The 19,692-nt window shown below is 33.2% G+C and overlaps 1 protein-coding gene across 1 annotated transcript in view; it reads left to right on the top strand.

The window, feature by feature from the left end:
* CASK (calcium/calmodulin dependent serine protein kinase) overlaps positions 1–19,692 on the top strand; it is a 257,401-nt gene that overhangs the window by 179,031 nt on the left and 58,678 nt on the right. The window contains exons 11-17 of the mRNA XM_058186228.1: positions 3,576–3,697; positions 5,193–5,270; positions 6,446–6,526; positions 8,575–8,763; positions 9,462–9,540; positions 14,200–14,285; positions 16,661–16,729. Of these exons, the coding sequence (XP_058042211.1) occupies positions 3,576–3,697; positions 5,193–5,270; positions 6,446–6,526; positions 8,575–8,763; positions 9,462–9,540; positions 14,200–14,285; positions 16,661–16,729 (704 nt within the window). The remainder of the gene's footprint in view (positions 1–3,575; positions 3,698–5,192; positions 5,271–6,445; positions 6,527–8,574; positions 8,764–9,461; positions 9,541–14,199; positions 14,286–16,660; positions 16,730–19,692) is intronic.

Genomic DNA, 19,692 nt, shown 5'->3' on the forward strand with positions numbered 1-19,692 from the left:
CTGTACAATTAAAATTATTTGTTTTAAAAGTTTAATTTTTTCAAACAAGGTTGCAGCAACTGTTCATGATAGACACTTTTAAAGTATCTATGTCTAAGGGCACAAGAAAGAGAAGCATAAATCTTTATGGAAAATAGTCTTGTTTTTCTAGCCATATACATATCCAGTTTATATTCTGATAATCCATATCTTGAGATTTAGGGAATATAAATGTCAAATGTTACTTTGTCATTTTTGCATATAATGAAGTTATTCAGTGGATCTAGTTAAGAGAAATTGGAATTGTCGTTGAATTCTAATTATTAATATTTTATCTATGTTTAATTACTACTTACATATTATTGACTAGAGAGTAACTTTCATAGAAACTCTAAATTTTAATGTATTTTTATTAAATTTATATACCATTTAACCCCAGTGACTCTGGGCAAAATAAAGAATTAAAAGATGGCAAAGATGACAAAAAGGTTAAGGCACCAGTAGAAAACAGGAGAGCATCAGTTCAAGTCCCACCTTAGCCATGAAAGGCCAGCTGGAGAGAGAGTGGGTCAATCACACTCTCTCAAGCTAACCTACCTCACAGGATTGTTATTGTGGGGAAAGTAGGATGAGGAAGAGGCATTGGGTATTGTTGCCTTGAGTTATTTGTAAAAATAATAACAGTATATAAATAGATAAAAGAATAACAGACTCACAGAACCCCAAAAAAACTGTAGATATATATTTATTTGCAAATATTAACAACTTATCATTACTTTCTGGTATTTATAATTTCATGATTTAATGCATGTATTAGTTAACTTGCTTTCTTACCAAAATATAATTTAAAGCTTCATTAAAAATATTAGTATTCTTCAATTTTTATTACTGACCAGTAATGCTAGAGATTGTGCAATATCTATCTAAAATATTATTGATCTGACTTTGATCTTTGATGGAACAAGAGAATCATAACTGAGACACATTCAAACATATATTCTAATATACTGACCATAAAAGGCATATTACTGATGTTAAGTCTCCATGTCTGTAAAAAGTTAGTAATAGTTTTGAATGAATAATTTTTGTGAGTGGCATGAATGTTAGCAAGATCTATCTTCAACATATATTTCTCAATCAATTTTTATATCAGAAGTATTATTCATCATCTCTATTTAAATGGGAAATATGTCTTTCATTTGAGATCTCAGAACAATTCTATATTTCTTCACTGTCGACATGCAATTTCTAATACATTCTGTTTGAAACCTCTGTTCAAAACTATTAATAAGCACTACTGTAATTGAATATAACTGCCTAATTGGGCAGACAGAAACAGAATTTGATAAAGAAAAATATTAGGAAATCTTGTTAAAAAGATATGAAATCAAGATAAACTGTGTCAATAGTATTCCTATAATGCAGTGATGCTTACCCAAAAGAAGTAAGCAAGATTGACTTGATATTATTTACTCTTTATCAATTTGTTTTGATTTCTAGCAATTGTCTTTTATAAATGCTCATATATTCTTACTTAACCTGTTTGGTTTAGTATAATATCACATCCAATTTTGTTGATTTTCTTTTCCTTGTTTTCTAAGTATAAGGACATCATTTCCATTATTTTAGCAGTCTTGCATTCTCTCAAATTTCTCGAAATTACAATCCATGACTTTGGGAAAAATTGAAAATACTTTCACTTAGATAGTTTAGCTTATTTAAAAGAGTAAGTTGTTTGATAATAACTTCTTTAACCTGTGCTTCAGGTCTCACTTTTTACCACTATTTCTACTAATCCTAATTAAAATTCCCTTGTGGAGGTAGGCAGATGCTGGAGGAGAAGGTAGATGCTTCTCCTTACAGGATTGAAAAACCTATTGTTATATTACAGGTCTCAGACATCACTTGAATTTGTCTTTTTCAGTTAAAAAGACAACTAGTACATCGAAGGTTTAATTATAATCAAAATTGGGCCATATTGAATATGGTAACAATATGGTTTTTTCTTCACAATAATTACAGTTTTTGCAAAATTACATCCTCTTAACAACTACTTGTTGAATCCCCATTTTTCAAACCCATTCCAGAAGAGAAGCTCAATCATATTGAAACTGTTGATAATCATAATAACTACAAAAGCAGACTTATTTTTAAAATAATATGTATGTTACTCTAAACCCCCAAATAATTATATACATTGCTCCTAAGTCATTTTTGATAATGTTCTGACTCCTAATATAGCAAAGATGTTTTGTTTTGAGCTTTAGGATTAACCATACTGTTTTGTATACTGTTCCCTTTACAGGTAATCCTCAACTTACAACAGTTCATTTAGTGACTGTTCAAAGTTACAATAGCACTGAAAAGAATGACTTATGACTACTTTTCACAGTTACGACCTTTGCAGCATCCACATAATTATGCGATCAAAATTCAGATACTTGTTCATATTTATGACCATTGCTGTGTCCCAAGGTCACATGATCCCATTTTGCAACCATCTGACAAGCAAAGTCAATGGGGAAACCAGATTCACTTAACAACTAGGTTACTAGCTTATCAACTGCAGTGATTAACTTAACAATTGTGGCAAGAAAGGTCGTAAAATGGGGCAAAACTCACTTAACAACAAATTTTGGGCTCCATTGTGGTCATAAGTCGAGGACTACCTGTATTTCCTTTAAATATTTTTTCCAATTATGTCCTCTGTTTTCTGACTCATCTATCCTTCTGTATTTTTATTTTCCTTCAACATTTTTATAGTCCAACTTTTCTCTGAAGTTTTTGAAACTAATTTCTGTCAGATGTGTGAGAAATTTCCCCAGTTATGCTCTGTTTTCACAGTTTTTACTATCTGGAACTTCCAAATTGATTTAATCAGCATCAGTAGGCTTATTATGCAGAATGAAATTGTTTGCAAAGTCACATTAGTTTTCTAAGTCAATTTCTAGCTCCTGTTTCTTTAAATTAAGAATTCTCTTCTGAAAATTTTTCAAGGGAATTCTTTCGTTTTGCTTTGCAACATGATTAAATAGATATGTTCATGTTACTGTTAATTTTCTGTATCATTTTATAGCATTTTATTCAAAAAGATACAATTCAAAAAGATACAATCAGGTTCAAAATATTATGTCAGACCTTTGAAATCAGGAAACAGACACTGCAAAAGTACCAAATCTGCTTTATTATTATGGGATATAATAACAGAATCTTGAAAGTCTGACAAAGATTCTGTTCTCTCATACTAAAGAGAATCAAGGTAGGGCAATCTTAGTTTCTTCCTAAGTCCCTCCTGTCTGTCTGAACTAAGCTGATATTTTCATAATGGTTGTTGAATTCTTTCTTTAAGATCAGTTACATATTCAAGGTCAGCCATTCTACAGATGCTAGGCACTAAACTTTGTCCTTTTTTTCCCTTTAAAAGCTAAATTTAAATTCATTTCACACATTCCTTTTCAAATACTTTTCTCATTAAAAAGAATATTGCTTTATTAATGTTCATATTTTTCTCAATGAATACACTGAAATATGATCAACTTACGATGATTTATCCTAAATAGTTTTTTTTTCTTCTTTCTCCCTGTGCTTAATAATAGGAGCAGTTTCACAGGTGTTAGACAGCCTAGAAGAAATTCATGCACTTACAGATTGCAGTGAAAAAGACTTAGACTTTCTGCATAGTGTATTTCAAGATCAGCATCTTCATACATTACTAGACGTAAGTATTTTTTCTCTTTAAAAAATATTGTTTAATTTTAGCTATAATCAAAAAATAAAGCAAATAAGAAATATCAAACCGAACTAATAGCATTTAGGGCAGTTCTTAGCAGTATTTTTGGTGCTGCAGATGAGACAGAAAATGATTCCCATCAGTATAATCTCTTCAGTAATTCCCTGAAGCTTAGACGGAGCAAGCTTTTACAAATATTTTTTCACAAAAGTAGCATAAATACAAGATATCTGCAAATGTACTTTGACAATAATTTCAGAAGTATCCTGCTTAAAATAATGCAAAATCCTAAAAATAAATACATATTAGATTATTACTTTTAGGAGTTTCTATAAATCACAATTTTAAACTGGATGTATGCATTAACTGGAGGCCAGAGTAATTCAAAAACTAGTTATACACATGTCCCTGTTCACCTATGTAACATCACTATTATAGAAGCTACATTGAATGTTTTACAATTAAAGATTCCAGTAATCATCTTTAAAGTCCTAAATGGATTAGGGCCTTCTTATATATGGGACCACCTGCTCCCAATGAAAATAACATACCCAGTGACCGCAAGCTTGTTGATGGTTCCACAGCCAAGAGAATCCTTAGGGACCCCATGGTCATGCCCTTTTGGCAATATCTCCTTCCTCTGGATATATAGATTGGGCCCTTGCTATTATGTTTTAAATTGTGAAAGTTTTTGAACTTCATTTGGGAACCACATCTTAAGTTACACTTCTGAGGTATGGTCTCATTAGTTACAATATTATGAAGGAGATGATTGGGTAGTAGATACATTTTGTTCTTGTTTTTTACTGTTTTAATTTTAATTTATATGGTAAAGTAAATACCATTATATGGTATTTATAAACCATTCAGTAACTCTTGGTTGTATAGAAACCAGAGTAAATAAAATAAAATCATAAATAAGTACTTTGCAGTACACAGGCCTTCATAGTGACTGCATATACATTGGTTTCTATGTATTCAGCACCTGATATATGGCAGCTAGTCACAGCACCTCCAAAATGTTGTCAGGCACACTGTACATTAATATCTGCTATTTGTCATCCTAGTACAGCTTTTATAGGTGACGGTTAGGTCATTACTGACATGGCGAGTTTATTTCTTTAAACTATGTCTGAGGAATTTGAGTATATTGAAATATTCCTCCATAGAAATATTAAGAAATGCATTTACTCTACAGTAAATCTCTTAAATCATTATAAATTGCTACAAGCAAGAAAATATGATTAAGTAACATTGCTTGTTTTTGATGTGTCATTATATGAAGCATCATGAACAGGCAAGAAGTTGATAAATGTCGGGAAAAAATGAAATGGTTACATTTTCTACAATTATCTATAGAAAATTAGATTTACAGCACAGCAGGTGTTGATGTTTTTAAGTGAAATTTTCAGAGATCTTTTACAAAACAAGCTGGTAAAGTGTTTTTAATATATTCATATTATGTTGTGCTTTTTTGTTACAGCTCTATGACAAAATTAATACAAAATCTTCACCACAAATCAGAAATCCACCAAGTGATGCTGTACAGAGAGCCAAAGAGGTAACTTTAAAAATAGTTTAAATTTAATAATCTACTAATTTAATAATAGTTTAAATCTGTAAATGAAATGTATGCATGTATATGTGTTTGTATATTTGCACAGCCCCTCAGTAGTTGCAATAAGCTTCTATTTTTTTCTTTTAGAAGAATAGTAAAAAAGAATTATTTAGCCAGGATTTTTAAGGTTAAAGCATTTAACAGTTTCATTGTTTCAGCATATTTAATGTTTTTCTATGTCATTGTTTTTAAAACATTGTTTTTATCTGTCTTGAGTATCTTCCAGGTAAAAGACAGAAAACAAATTGAAGAGATAAACAAATACTCATATCTGTTTCAAGATTCTGTGCATACATTTCTAACCATCCATTTCCCTGTACCCATAGTCTCTTGTTACAGATAGTCCTTGATTTACAATTGATCATTTAATGACCATTCAAAGTTACATCACTTAAAAAAATTTTCACACAACCATTGCAGCATCCCCATGATCACATAATCAAAATTTAAATGCTTGGCAATTGGTTAATATTCACTTTAAACACTAAAAAGGACTATAGCCTTGCCCAGAAAACTGCAGGGATTAATATAGACACGTTCCAGGAATCAGAATTGACTCAGAAAAATAATTTTTAATGAAGTAGATGTTTAGAACCAAAGAAATCATTCCCACCTCAGTTTCTTACATTTTTTGCTTACTTCTTGTCACTTCTTGCAAAGTAACAATAGTCTCACAAGTGAAGAGACAGTGGATAACCCAAACAAACAATCATCTCCCTCCTTTACATTTCTATCATTTCCTGAGTTTTTTCCTCTTTATAGCTAGTTTGCCCTTCCAAACTTTATTTCCTTTTTGCCTCAGGTACCTACCCATAGATTATTTTTTTATCTACCATGTATTACTGCTCTGTATTCACCTCTCCTTTGCAATCTTCAGTGAATGAAATTACAACTGCCACAACTTGCATGCCCTATTTTTTTGGTTTATATACACTGTATTTATTCCTATGGATGTAGCTTTGTCTTCACTAGCTTATCAAAGTCTTCCTTACAGCATAAGCTGATCTGGGAAGTGAAAAAAAAATCTTCTTTCCAACTTTTTTGGAATTCATGGCTCAAAAATATGAATTTTATTTGTTACTGAACTTTATTCATATATCTACTCTTATGCATTACAGGTATTGGAAGAAATTTCATGTTACCAAGAAAATAGTGATGCAAAAGAACTTAAACGTATTTTAACTCAACCTCATTTCATGGTAACTAATTGTTACAATATCAATTTTTAATATTTCTCATAAAAAATAGATTCATGAAAAAAATTATCTGAAAGTGAGGAAGGGGATAATTACTCAGAAATATATACAGCCTTTCATTGAATTTCAATGAATGAATTTTGAATGTTCATATAGTTAAATTATTTCTGTCCCAATGCTCAACACTGAATTGGACTTAAGGAAGCTAATATCTTTAGCATGGATATTTCCCATTGATTGCAATGGATGATGGATAGAAACAGCAATATATTAATTATGGGTATAGAAAATGCATTATAAATATTATAGGTTTTTAAAATTATTTAAAACATTTATATGCATCCTTCAGAGTCCTATAACAATAAAGTAATGTATAAATCAAATATGGCAGTATGTTAAAATAAAAATACTGTAATTTTATAAACTTTGAAAAATAAGTGTTTAACTCCAAAAAGATAACGATTATTGTCATTAGCCAGGCCCTTCTTTTACTGGAATTTCCACAGGTATTTTAGATGGCTCAAGCTGTAATCCAATTATGAATTCTAAATTTTATTAGAAATAAAATCTTAGTTAAGAATATCATAGGGAGTGTTTATCCTTTAATGATTTCAGTTTAATGACACAGTCTTACAGTATTCCATTACACAGCAATGTCAATTCTTACTTAAATTATTTTACTCCATAGTTGTTAAGTCAATCCTTTCAAAATAGCCTACTCTCACTCAGTGAACTCACCTTCTGATTCTTTAGTCTAATAAGAGGAACATGACTTTGATTCTAGTCTGACAGTTTTATTTTATCAATATGCTCAACTTTAATTTTAGAAAAATAAAGCTTGCCTTGTTTTCCTTCACAAAGAGGAAAACAGGTCCTTTTTGTATTGATTCTGAATCATGTCAATTTGTTTATGCTAATTTTACTAAATCAACAACATATTATGTTAAGTCCACAATTTTGATTGTAAATAGTTCCGAAGAATCATAAATGAAGAACTTTCTTTGCGTGACTGCATATGACATGGAAAATTTTTGCAATTAATAATCCAAAATTAGAAATTACATTAACTCCTGAAACATTTTTATAAATAGTAAAATGAATACTGTAAGTATTGAAAATACTAAAAATTGAATTGAATTGAATACCGAAAATAGGTTTGATGAAATTTTACCAGACATAAATATGAACATGCTATCTTCTGCATAGTGAACGTTGTGATTTTAGACATTGTAATTTTAGACACTGTGAAGAGCATACTTTCCTTTTGAACTGTTACCTTTCAGAAGCAAAGAATGCTCTGAAAATAGAAGAGGAATACATTTGGAAGAAAGGATTCTCTTACATATTTATGGAGACCTTTTTAACACGCAATGAAACTCAATACAATAAAGGACTTTCTGTCAGGGTTCCAAGGAACACCCTCAACGAAATAAAGCTCTGAGGCTTGAGGTTCCTCAAAGTTCCAATTTATTAGAGATGTCATGTTGGCACAGCTGGGAAAACCCAAAACTGAAAGCTTCCAGGTTTTCCACACCCAGCTGACAGTTCACAGCCCTGCTCCACACCCACAAGTTCATCACATTGTCCAATCAACTCGTCACACTCAATTGGATACAGTCTTCAGGCAGTCTACATCAGACACAGGCACAATTCCTTGAATATAGAATATGACTAACTTTCTACCGCTACAACAACAACCCCCTCCCAACTTCCCCAGCTAAAATATGTGGCAGTTAAGAAGCAAAAAGAAAATTGCCTTCTAAAACGGACACTTTCAGAGAATCAGCATTTTTTTGTTCAAGGACACAGTTCCTTTTTGTGTATCTTTTCTTTAGTAGACTAGGATTGCATGAGTAGTAGTATATAAATGCCTATCACATATATAATTGAAATATTAGTGTACTGTTATTACTATTAAGAAAACTGAACGTTTGGGTTGAACTATGGTTGAATAGTTTGAAGTTTTTCAACTCTTTATAATTAATTTAAGCTTCTTTGTATTAAATAAAATAGAAAAGATAACGAAATATGAAAATTATATTTTTGTGTAGGCCTTACTCCAAACTCATGATGTAGTGGCACATGAAGTTTACAGTGATGAAGCATTAAGAGTTACTCCACCTCCCACATCTCCATATTTAAATGGAGATTCTCCAGAAAGCATAAATGGAGACATGGACATGGAGAATGTCACAAGAGTGCGATTGGTTCAGTTCCAAAAAAACACAGATGAACCAATGGTAAATAGATAAATTTTGTTATTTAATTTTATAAACATGAGTAAGATATATCCAGTCATATATCAAATTTACAATTTATCTTTTGCAATACTATCAATTTATCTTGGCCAAATAAAAGGAACCTTGTTTTAAAAAATCCAAAGAAAAGCCTGTACCAAAAATCTAAATTAATATAGATTATATGAGAAAAGGGTTGATTCAGTTAGGTTGAAATAATATACAAACTATATGAATAAATAATTTTAATTTTGAAATTTAAATTTCTTCTCAGTATCCTGTGTATTATATCCAGATAGCACCTTCTCCTAAACAGTGTTTCCTCCATCAACAGACTGGAAATTTTTCTCTCCTGCACATTCTCAAAAGATGATGCATGTTCTAATTCATAGGCTACTTACTGTTTGAATAACTTCTCTGGAAGCACTTACAGCTTTTTAAAACATTTATGTACAACAGTTCACAATGTTATTTATTAAAGAGCAAATAAGGTAATAAAGTATTTCTTTGGGGTATGATAAAAGAAGTATGCATATGATTTCTGGGCAGCGCATTGTGAATTGAAACAAAATGTTAATAGATATAGTGGTGGTAAATTGAGACAGCTCTGATTACTTCCATGAATGTTAAAATGCTTGAACTGGATCAATGCCTGAAAAATCTTATTGTGATTATCTAAATTAATTTATTTCTTTTATTAGGGAATCACTTTAAAAATGAATGAACTGAATCATTGCATTGTAGCAAGAATTATGCATGGAGGAATGATTCACAGGCAAGGTAACGTAAATATAAAAGTTAATGAACAACACAAATTTTATATGATACTAGCCAAATTTTCAGACATGGAATCTAAATGACATTAGAATATTTAGTGTCAAATATATTGTCTATAATATAATATTTTGCATCTCTGAGTCTTACTATTACTCAAGTCACATATCAATAGTTCAACAAGCAAAGAAAATTGAATAATGTTTTGTTAAGATGGACAGATTCTCAATATCATCTAAAGTATATAGATCACTAGTTACCTAGCATGAAGGGTGCAAATAATTCATTTTCCAAGAAATGTATGGGTTTATTATGAGAGTAGACTTGGGAATCTTGTATCTTCAAAGCTAGTGTTTTCTTAACTCCAGAATAGTGACATGGCTGAATGAAAATATGAACATTGAGTAGACTTACCAAAATAAATAAATAAAATATTATGTGACAATACTTTGCCTTTAAAATCTCTCTATGTTTGGTTTGTTGGGATCATTTATGATATGTATCTTAATTGAGGTCTTTTCCATTGCTGAACAACTTTTCATTAAGCATTAATTTTGAATGTTCAACTAAAATCTACTTCCTTGGAATTTAAACTCATTTGCTCCTGAATCTATCTTCTGGGCAACTTGGAACAATTCTGCTCCAATATTTGATAGACAACTTTAAAAAGATAGAATACTGGAGAGGAAATGATGCTACCCACTATTAGAGTGCATTTTTTAAAATCCACTCTTTAGTTGATGATTTTATGATTACCAAGTTTGCAGAAAAGAAGGAAGAAATTTTGAACATCAACTTTTATACATTTGGAATATTTTCAACTAATTTAGATATGCTTTTGAGGAACATATTTTACGGGAAGCAATCAAGAGATTACTGGTGCATCAATTTACACAACAATTGAAAAAGCTCAGTGGCTATCTGTATAATAATTATTTGCAGCATTAACATTGACAAATACAATTTATTATTACCCTGTTTCCCTGAAAGTATGACATCCCCTGATAATAAGTCCAATCAGGCTTTTGAGCACATGCGCTAAAATAAGCCTCTCCCTGAAAATAAGCCCTCCCTGAAAATATTTAAACGCAGAGCTGGAAATCAAGTAAGACGGCAAGAGGAGCCCCATCTTGCTCCATGTGCCCCAAAATAATAAGACCTCCCTGAAAATAAGGCCAAGCACTTATTTTGGGGTTCAAAAAAATATAAGACAGGGTCTTTTTTTTCAGGAAAACATGGTATTATATACACAAAAAAATATGAGATCACAGGTGCTAGTTCTTTATCTGGCCTTCATAAACATTAAATTCTTCCACAGAACCTAGGCTGTCATAATGTATTAGCATAGTATATGTGCAGATTCAAGCATTGCAACCTGTTGTGATCGATAGATAAACATTTTGTCAATGCATAGATTTTCTAAGTGGGTACCAAGATTCTTTTGGTATGGTAACCAGTGTGCTGATAACCACTGGGACCATCATGACCACTTTATGCCATAATCTCTCAATTTCTGTTCTATTCTGTAAAGCTTTTCAAAGGCTTAATTAAAAACAGCAAATTTGTTTACATTATACTATACTCTATAGTTTTAATCAATTTACAAATGTAAGAGTTAAATGGTTAAAATATTTTGTTAACAAAAGATAACAAATGAACTACTCCATCAGTAAGAGCATTATCTCCAATAGAGAAACTGTCAAAAGCCTTGCAGTTCTCTAATCAAAGCAGTTTTTTTATGTCGTTGGTAACCCGTATCATTAATATGTATTGTTTCATTTCCCAAAAAGTTCCATTGACAAATACTGTCCTATTTTTAATATATTCTTCATACACAAAGCATATCTTTTTTAATTTACAAGATCCAGAAAAATCTCAATATTACAGGGCTTATATAAAGTTGACATCTCCCAGAATAGGTGTAACCACTATATAATCTAAACTGATATTATTTCTTTAAATTTTGAAGTAATAATCACATTTTTCCTAAGATGCTGAAGTTTTCTTTATTTCAGAAATATCCATTTTTTCCAATTACTACAATTTGATTTCATACAGTATATTTTCTTACTTTGCTAATTATATTTTCAGTGCTTTACTTTCTTTCCAACCATACTGTACATTTTTCAGTTCTTACTCTTAAAAAGAGGAAACAAACATCTCCTATCGAAATCTTGAAACATTATCATACTATGAGTCGGTGGTGGGTTGCTACCGGTTCGCCCCGGATCGGGAGAACCAGTAGCAGCAGCGGGAGGCTCTGCCCACCTGCCCAGATGTCTCTGTGCATGCGCAGAAGCATCATGCGTGCAGAAGCATCATGAGCGCACCCATGAACAAACCAGTAGCAATGGGATTTGAAACCCACTACTGTTATGAGTAGATATTCCTGAGTTAATATTCCTTTGGAAAGAAACTACCCATTTTTCTTCCTGTCCCTTCATTTGTTAACAATGTCTTATGGAATCTGTATTCTCTTTCTTGCTTTATTCTCAGTATACCTTGTTCATGATTCACCAATTCTTTGCAACTTATTGCCTAGATAAGAAGTTATTTGCCTTTTTCCTAATACCTACATAATACCAGTTATTACTAACAAAAGCTGTTGGTCAAAGTTTACAAGAAATAAAACCTCTTAAATGTTATCACTTTTTTCTGATAGTATCTAGATATTATAAACGCAGAGAGAGAAGAATAAAGGTGAAACTCAAAAAATTAGAATATCCTGCAAAAGTTAATTTATTTCAGTAATGCAACTTCTTAAAAGGTGAAACTAATATATGAGATAGACTCATTACATCCAAAGCGAGATAGTTCACGCCTTGATTTGTCATAATTTTTATGATTATGGCTCATGAAAACCCCAAATTCTGTGGCTCAGACTGCTAATGCAGTCTGTTATTAACAGCAGCTGCCTGCAATTACTGCAGGTTCTAGTCCCACCAGGCCCAAAGTTGACTCAGCCTTCCATCCTTTATAAGGTAGGTAAAATGAGGACCCAGATTGTTGGGGGCAATAAGTTGACTTTGTATATAAATATACAAATAGAATGAAGACTATTGCTAACATAGTGTAAGCCGCCCTGAGTCTTCGGAGAAGGGCGGGATATAAATGCTAGAACGGGCAGGCGGCTGCCCGGCACATCCAGCAGAGTGGATTATATGCCTCTTGCAGTGGGCCGAGACCAGGTGAGGTTGGGGTGGGGCAGCTGCTGCCAGACACTATCGATCTGCCTACTCTGCCCCATCTGTTTTTGCTTACGTTTGGAGAGCAGGTCGCCGCTGGTCATCTTGGTCCTCAGTCATCCTCAGTCTTCGCCCTTGGCCTGCACATGGACTGTGTTCTCCTTGCACACCTGATGTACCTCAGCACCACTGCCACCACTGAAGTCGTCAGCAGCTTGCGCAGGTCCATTAGGGCTCTGCCATCGCCGCCCAGAGCATCAAGCCTGCCCAGCCCGAAGGAGATGAAGCAGCCAGCTAGAAAGCCCAAGTAGAGGTGGTAGAGCATGCCCAGGTCCAGCAGCCAAAAGTCAACCACTGTGAGCAGGGAAAACCGGATCCACATCGGCACCATGGCCGCTCAGGCCCAGCGAGGATCGTGTACCTCTTCCCTATCTGTACTGGGCCTGGGCGGCCATGGCACCAATGGGAATCTGACTTTTCCCATTTGCAGTGACCAACTTTTGCCTGATGGACCTGGGTGTGTTCTACCCCTCTACTCAGGCTTTCTAGCTGGCCTCTTCACCTCCTTGGGCCGGGCGGGTCTGCTGAGGGGTGGTGGCAGGTTTGCCAAGCGGTGGCAGTGACAGCTCGCAATGGGGTCAAAGTGCATCGGGTGCATGAGGGGAACCTGCTCCATGCATAGGTCAAGGGCAAGACCCATGAGGGAGCTGAGAAGATGACCAGCGGCGACCTCTCCAGCCACAAGCAAAACCAGTGGGACGGAGTAAGTACATCCAGCAGTCCGCATCACATGTCTCCCCCCATGTTCTGCTGATACTGCTGCCGTCTGTGCTTCTGGGATGTCCAGCCCAGTAGAGCAGGCTCCGGAGCTGCCAAGTATGCTAGCTGAGGGGTAGCAGGCTGCAGTTGCTGCTGGAAACCATCAGCCCCACGCACAAAGGGCGGTGAGTGCGCATTATCCAACAGTTACTAGCACCAGGCACCCCACCCCCTGCATTGCCTTGTGGCAGCAGCATCCCCGTCCCTGCGTCGCCTCACATCATCCTGTTCTACGAGCCTCCCACCCACTTGCAGGACACCCCTGAATTCCCTCCCCAACACCACCCGGTCCATGCAAGCGATGTTGAACTGGCCGCACACACACCCAAGCCATGCCCAGTCAGCTATGACCAGTCAGCTGTGACCCCGAGGGTAGCCACAATGCTGATGCCACCCACAATGAAATTGAGTTTGACAGCCCTGTTTTAGAGCTACAATTTTATTCAAAATTAAGTGGGAGTATTCCTATTGAATGTAGCAGAACATGTTCATGATTATGTAACTAGACTTCTAGTGATTTTTTAAGTTTGCAAAATTTCTTATTCACATAGCTTGAGAAAATTCTAATTGTTCACAATATTTAATTATGCATATAAAATGATATGTGGGATAATAATAGAATAGTTTATAATTGTGCCATTTTGTGTTACTGCTTCTGTAGGTACACTTCATGTAGGGGATGAAATTCGGGAAATAAATGGAATTAGTGTGGCAAATCAAACAGTGGAACAACTTCAGAAAATGCTTGTAAGCATGTAAAAAGTTTTTATCTGATTCATTTTGCTTTTAGTATGAGTTAAATGCTACTTAACCTCTGAAACACAGCAATTCAAAATATTACTCGAAATACAGCTATGCATACCTCTAGCATTGATTAATAATGCTTGGATCTTGTTTTTTTCAGATTGCTTGTTTTGCTGAAAACCTTTCTCAAATATTAAGACACTCCATAGCTTTGGTCCTCTTCTTTTCTGTTTTATTTAATTCTTCAAATAGAACAAGATGGACCATGTATGAAGATGGTTTGTATCATACTCATGCTCAAGTTAAAAATTAAGAACTCCTATGGTATAACTTTTTAAAAAGACTCCATTTTATGCCTCTGAAAAATATCAGCAACATTAACCTGATATTGGCAGTATTTATATTAAAAGATAAACCAGTATTCTGGAAATATATGACTCATTAGCAGTAATCTGTCACTAGTTCATAGTTTTGTCCCATAGTTCCATTTTGGTTGATTTATTTATCTAATTTGTATTACCACTTTTCTAACCAAAATCACACAATTGGATAAAAACCACAAATACAAAAATGATATATATTTAAAAGTGTAAAAATCTACATTAAGAAATAAATAACATAAAAGTAAATATATAAACCTTTAGGCAAAGAGAAGATAAACATGGCATCAATGGAGCCATCTGAGCATTTCTCCAGTTCCCCGGAATACCAGGCCTGATGACATAGCCTGGTCTTGAGAGCCTTCCATAATGTTGAATGGGTGAAGCTAATAAAAAAAAAATTTGGGATGAGGGCGGGAGGAATGTTCTATAAAGTGAGCATCATAGCAAAGAAATCTTGTCTCTTGAAACCCACCAGATCTATAGCTTTTGGTACCCACAGTGTGACTTCTCTTCCTGATTTATGGGTAGGCTAAAATAACTGGGGAGAGGCTGTCCCTCAAATAGCCCAGTCCCATTCCATAAAAGGCTTTAAAGGTTAAAACTAACACCTTAAATTGGATTCGGAAGTAAAATGACAATCAATATAATTCACAGAGCAAAGGTATAAAAATACTGCTCAAGTGCACATAACTGCCTGCATTCTGACATTCTATACCATGTTCTATATTCTATACCCCATGTTCTCATCAGCAGGATGAACATTATCCTGGAATTTGGTAAAAACAGCCTTAATATTTCCTTTGAACCCATTACTGTGTTTGGCTGTGAACAATATGCCCACATTTTCCCCCAAAGGAGTTAATGTTTAGCGCGTTCTTATTCCATCAGCAGCCAGAAAGTCACAAAAGCAATACCAACAGAATATTAGTCCAAATTAAACTAAATTTAAGCTTAGTTTATGGAAAGAAATATTCTGGAAAATTGATGATGCTTTTCTTTTTTTTTTCAACTTTTCTTCCTTTGTATATCATTTTTTATATATATAAACCAGGAATCAGATCCTCTCTCTTCTTTTAAATTGGCATGAACTCCAAATAATATTTTAAAAAGAGGAATAAAAATAATAATTGACTGTCAGTACAGTCAATCAGTGTTCATTAACTAAGAGGTAAAGTTTGACAAATATTAAGTAATAATACTTGACTATTTAATTAAATTACAATTTCAACAATTGTAGAATCTGGATTATATTTGTTGAGTTTGATTTTTACATAGATTAGTCTTCACATTTTGTTGAAAACAGGAGTTCTGTTTTCATTTATAACATTCTAGAACATACTCCACATTGTAATACCGTACCAAGGACAAGAAGAAGAGTATTTTCAGAACATTCTGTTAAGCAGCTTTCATTTTGTCTGATTTAATTATCCTTGTTATCTTTTTCTGACATGCATGTATTTGTCCATAAAGTAATCCCATTCTTGGAATCCAGGTTGATTTAACTTTTTTTCCACAAAAGGAATAATGGATTGCTTTCAGCAAGTTTTGTTGAATTGCTATGTGAATTTAAAAAATAGTCTTCAGTAGTTTAGTTTCTGTTTAAAAAGGGTAATTTGTTGAGACATTTTAGTTCATGGCATTTCATTAGCAAGGTTGTACTTTACCAATGACTTATGTATTAAAAATGGCTTAATGTCTTTGTTGCTAAAGTATCTACAAATTAGAGGGAACATGATAAAACTGCAATAAAAAACCAGCTTGCTACTACCAAATATGCTATGCTCTAGACTACTAACCTTATTATACAAGTACTTCAGCTTGGTTTCATACAGAACTTTTTTTTTGAGTGTATTTTGATTCCTTTTGATATCTGGCAACTAAATTTCAGAAATAAACCCATAGATTTTATGATTTTGTTAAAATATTAGAGAGTTTTGCGTTCTCCATTTATTTGTTTTGAGTTTTTGCAACAACAAATACTTCTTCTTTCTCCAGAGAGAAATGAGAGGAAGCATCACCTTCAAGATTGTGCCAAGTTATCGCACTCAATCTTCTTCATGTGAGGTAATGAATTACTTGCTTTCTTCTCAGTCTTAAAATTAACTGCCTGCTCATGGCTGAATGTTATTGCTTTCTGGAAAATTGTTTCTGCCTGTGCTCTTAGATTACGCACACCAATTTTACAACAAAGATAACGGAACAAAGGAGTAGTTCTATCCACCTACTGTATTGTTGCTATTTCATATTCATTACATCAGTTCATTAAATATTACATAAATGTCTAAAATAAAGCAAAACTAATAATGATAATTAGGTCATGGGATAATTAAAAACAAGCTTGAATAATAACACATCTGGGCAAGATAATTGAAATAATTTTTTTTAAAAATCTGGACAATGAATTCTGATTGCTTCATAAAAAGGTTTGCTGAAAAGATGCAATGATATGGCAGGATTTTTAATATTAAAATAAGCTCAGATTGATTAACGAGCCAGAGCTAACATTGAGGAACAATAAAACAAATCAAAATAGTAAATGCATCCAGTGAAAATGCTGACTATTTAATGTGATCATATATTGCAAAATACTAACTAGTGCTACTAAAATTATTTTGACCAACAAACCAGATTCTCAATGAAATAGCAAAAGAAAAATTGAAAAACGCAAGTAATTTATTTGAAAATGTGATATTGCACTCTAGTCATAATCCTTAAAGTACCAAATTTGTTTAAAGGCATTCATATATATTCATTTTTATTATATAATATGCATATTTTCTAGGATATTGGAAATAATAAGGAATAATAAGGTTTGTCCTCAGAAAGAGGTCCATTTTACTGGGATTTATTTTTAGGATACAGATTCCATCATAAAAAGAATACACATATACAGGGTATACTAAAAGTCAGATCCCCATAATTTATTATATAAATTACATTAAATGTTTCAGTTGATTGCTATTTTCTTCTGAACACTTCCTTGCTCACTTAATTACCTTTGAATATTCCTAAATACAACAATATTTTTCTGGAAGAAAAATTTATTAATAAAATGTCCTGTGACTAATTTATGGACCCTGACTGCACAGTGTCCATGTGTATATCTACACACACAAGTACACATATACAAACAGTTATATTAGAAAAAGGACTAAAGCGCTCTATCCAATACAAGTTTCGATGTCTACTACCAAGTGGCTTGGAAAAATATATCTTTTTGCATGTACAATGACAGTAAAAATCCCCTCTCCTCTCCCCCCTCCCCCCCGGCCAATCTGCAAAGCCTGAAAGGTTGGGGACTGCTGCTCTATGAGACTGATGGAAAATGTGCACAGGACACCTGGAAGGATCCAGTTTTGGAAAAATTGAATTAGAGGAATCTACAAGGCAAAATTTTCTTAGGTTGCAGGAAGAACCTAATAAAAGAAGCAAGAAGGTGGAAAAGATAGTTATGAGAAATACAGTAAAAGTTGGTCTTGCTGACATAGTTGTAGTTACTTGTCTCCTGCCAGTTTTTCCTAATAATATTTCATCCAAAGACAAATTACTTAAAAATGTGTCTAATCCATCTGTAACATTCCTTAATTGGGTATCCAACAGATACGTTAGAACTATAACTGCCATTATTCTTAACCAGAAGTTCATGAAAGATGTAGCCAAAACATCTGAAGGTAGATTAGGAAAGTTGACCTGAGCTATTGGTGCTATTTTTTGTCACATTTAAACTTTTGAAAATATTTACAATTTTAGAGTATTCCATATTATTGTATATTCAATGAATGTGCGGCTGTTTATTTTATTGTAGGAAGTAGGAATTCACTGCACAGACAGGCTTTGACTTATGAACAGAATTGAGCTCAGATTTGCAGTTATAAGTCATTGCAGTTAATTGCCAAGCATCCAAAATGCAATCATGGGGCCAAAGGGGGGGGGGGAATGCAGCCATCATAACTTTGAAAGCAGGTCATAATTTTGAATAATCAATAAATACCTGGTCATAAGTTGAAGACTACCTGTATCTTAACTTACCCTATTTTAATAAATTAATCCTATTTGATGGAGCAAAATTTTGTAATACAGAAATAGAGCATTACAAAATTAAGTAGCCAGAGATTAGTTTTAAAGAAAACATCATAATATGAAATATTAGAAACAGCTCATGATCTATCGTGTTTCCCTGAAAATAAGACCCTGTCTTATATTTTTTTGAACCCTGAAATAAGCGCTTGGCCTTATTGTCATGCATTCAAAAGCCCGATTGGCTTACTATCAGGGGATGTCTTATTTTGGGGAAAACAGGGTAGTTATGTACAACTTCAAAAGCTGCCATAATAAACTGAAGACATTCGTCTGGAGCAAATTTAAACAAATTGAAATGCAATTATATTTTAAATATACTCAAAACGATGTCTTAAAGCTCTATAATTTCATAGTATCTAAATATTAATGCTTCACTGTAAACTATTTGAAACACCTTTTCCAAAAGGGCAATTAAACCAAAGATTTCTGTTACCTCATTACCAATATAAAAGTTTTCAGTTGTTTATTTTTGAGTGGTTTATGGTTAAGAAACTATGGATGTATAATATAATGCTTTGTTAGATTTGTTATGCTTAAATTCATTTTAAGAAAGGATGTTTTTCCTACTTAGCAAACACACTGGGAGAAATATTATGTAAGTGATGCCATACTTTAAAATATTGCATGCTCAAATATATCAACTGTTCCTGTGTATAGATTCTGATAAAATACAGTATAGATTCATAATGCACAGATATACGCATTTATATACTTTTCTTTTTTTAAAAAAACTGGAGTTCTATAATTTTGAAAAAAGTTGGCTTGCCAGAAGTACATTTAAGTTACAGTGCAATATGGCTGCAAATGCAAATATGCCTATACAAATATGCCTATCCATTAAAAAGTCATTTTAATGGATAGGGATAGATTAATCTTGAAAAAAAGCTAATCATGGCATTTTTAAATTTATTTTACAATTGAAGGTATGAAGATGAGTATCTTGATAT

The sequence above is a fragment of the Ahaetulla prasina genome, chromosome 5, assembly GCF_028640845.1.
Source record: "Ahaetulla prasina isolate Xishuangbanna chromosome 5, ASM2864084v1, whole genome shotgun sequence".
In the NCBI taxonomy this organism is placed as follows: Eukaryota; Metazoa; Chordata; class Lepidosauria; order Squamata; family Colubridae; genus Ahaetulla; species Ahaetulla prasina.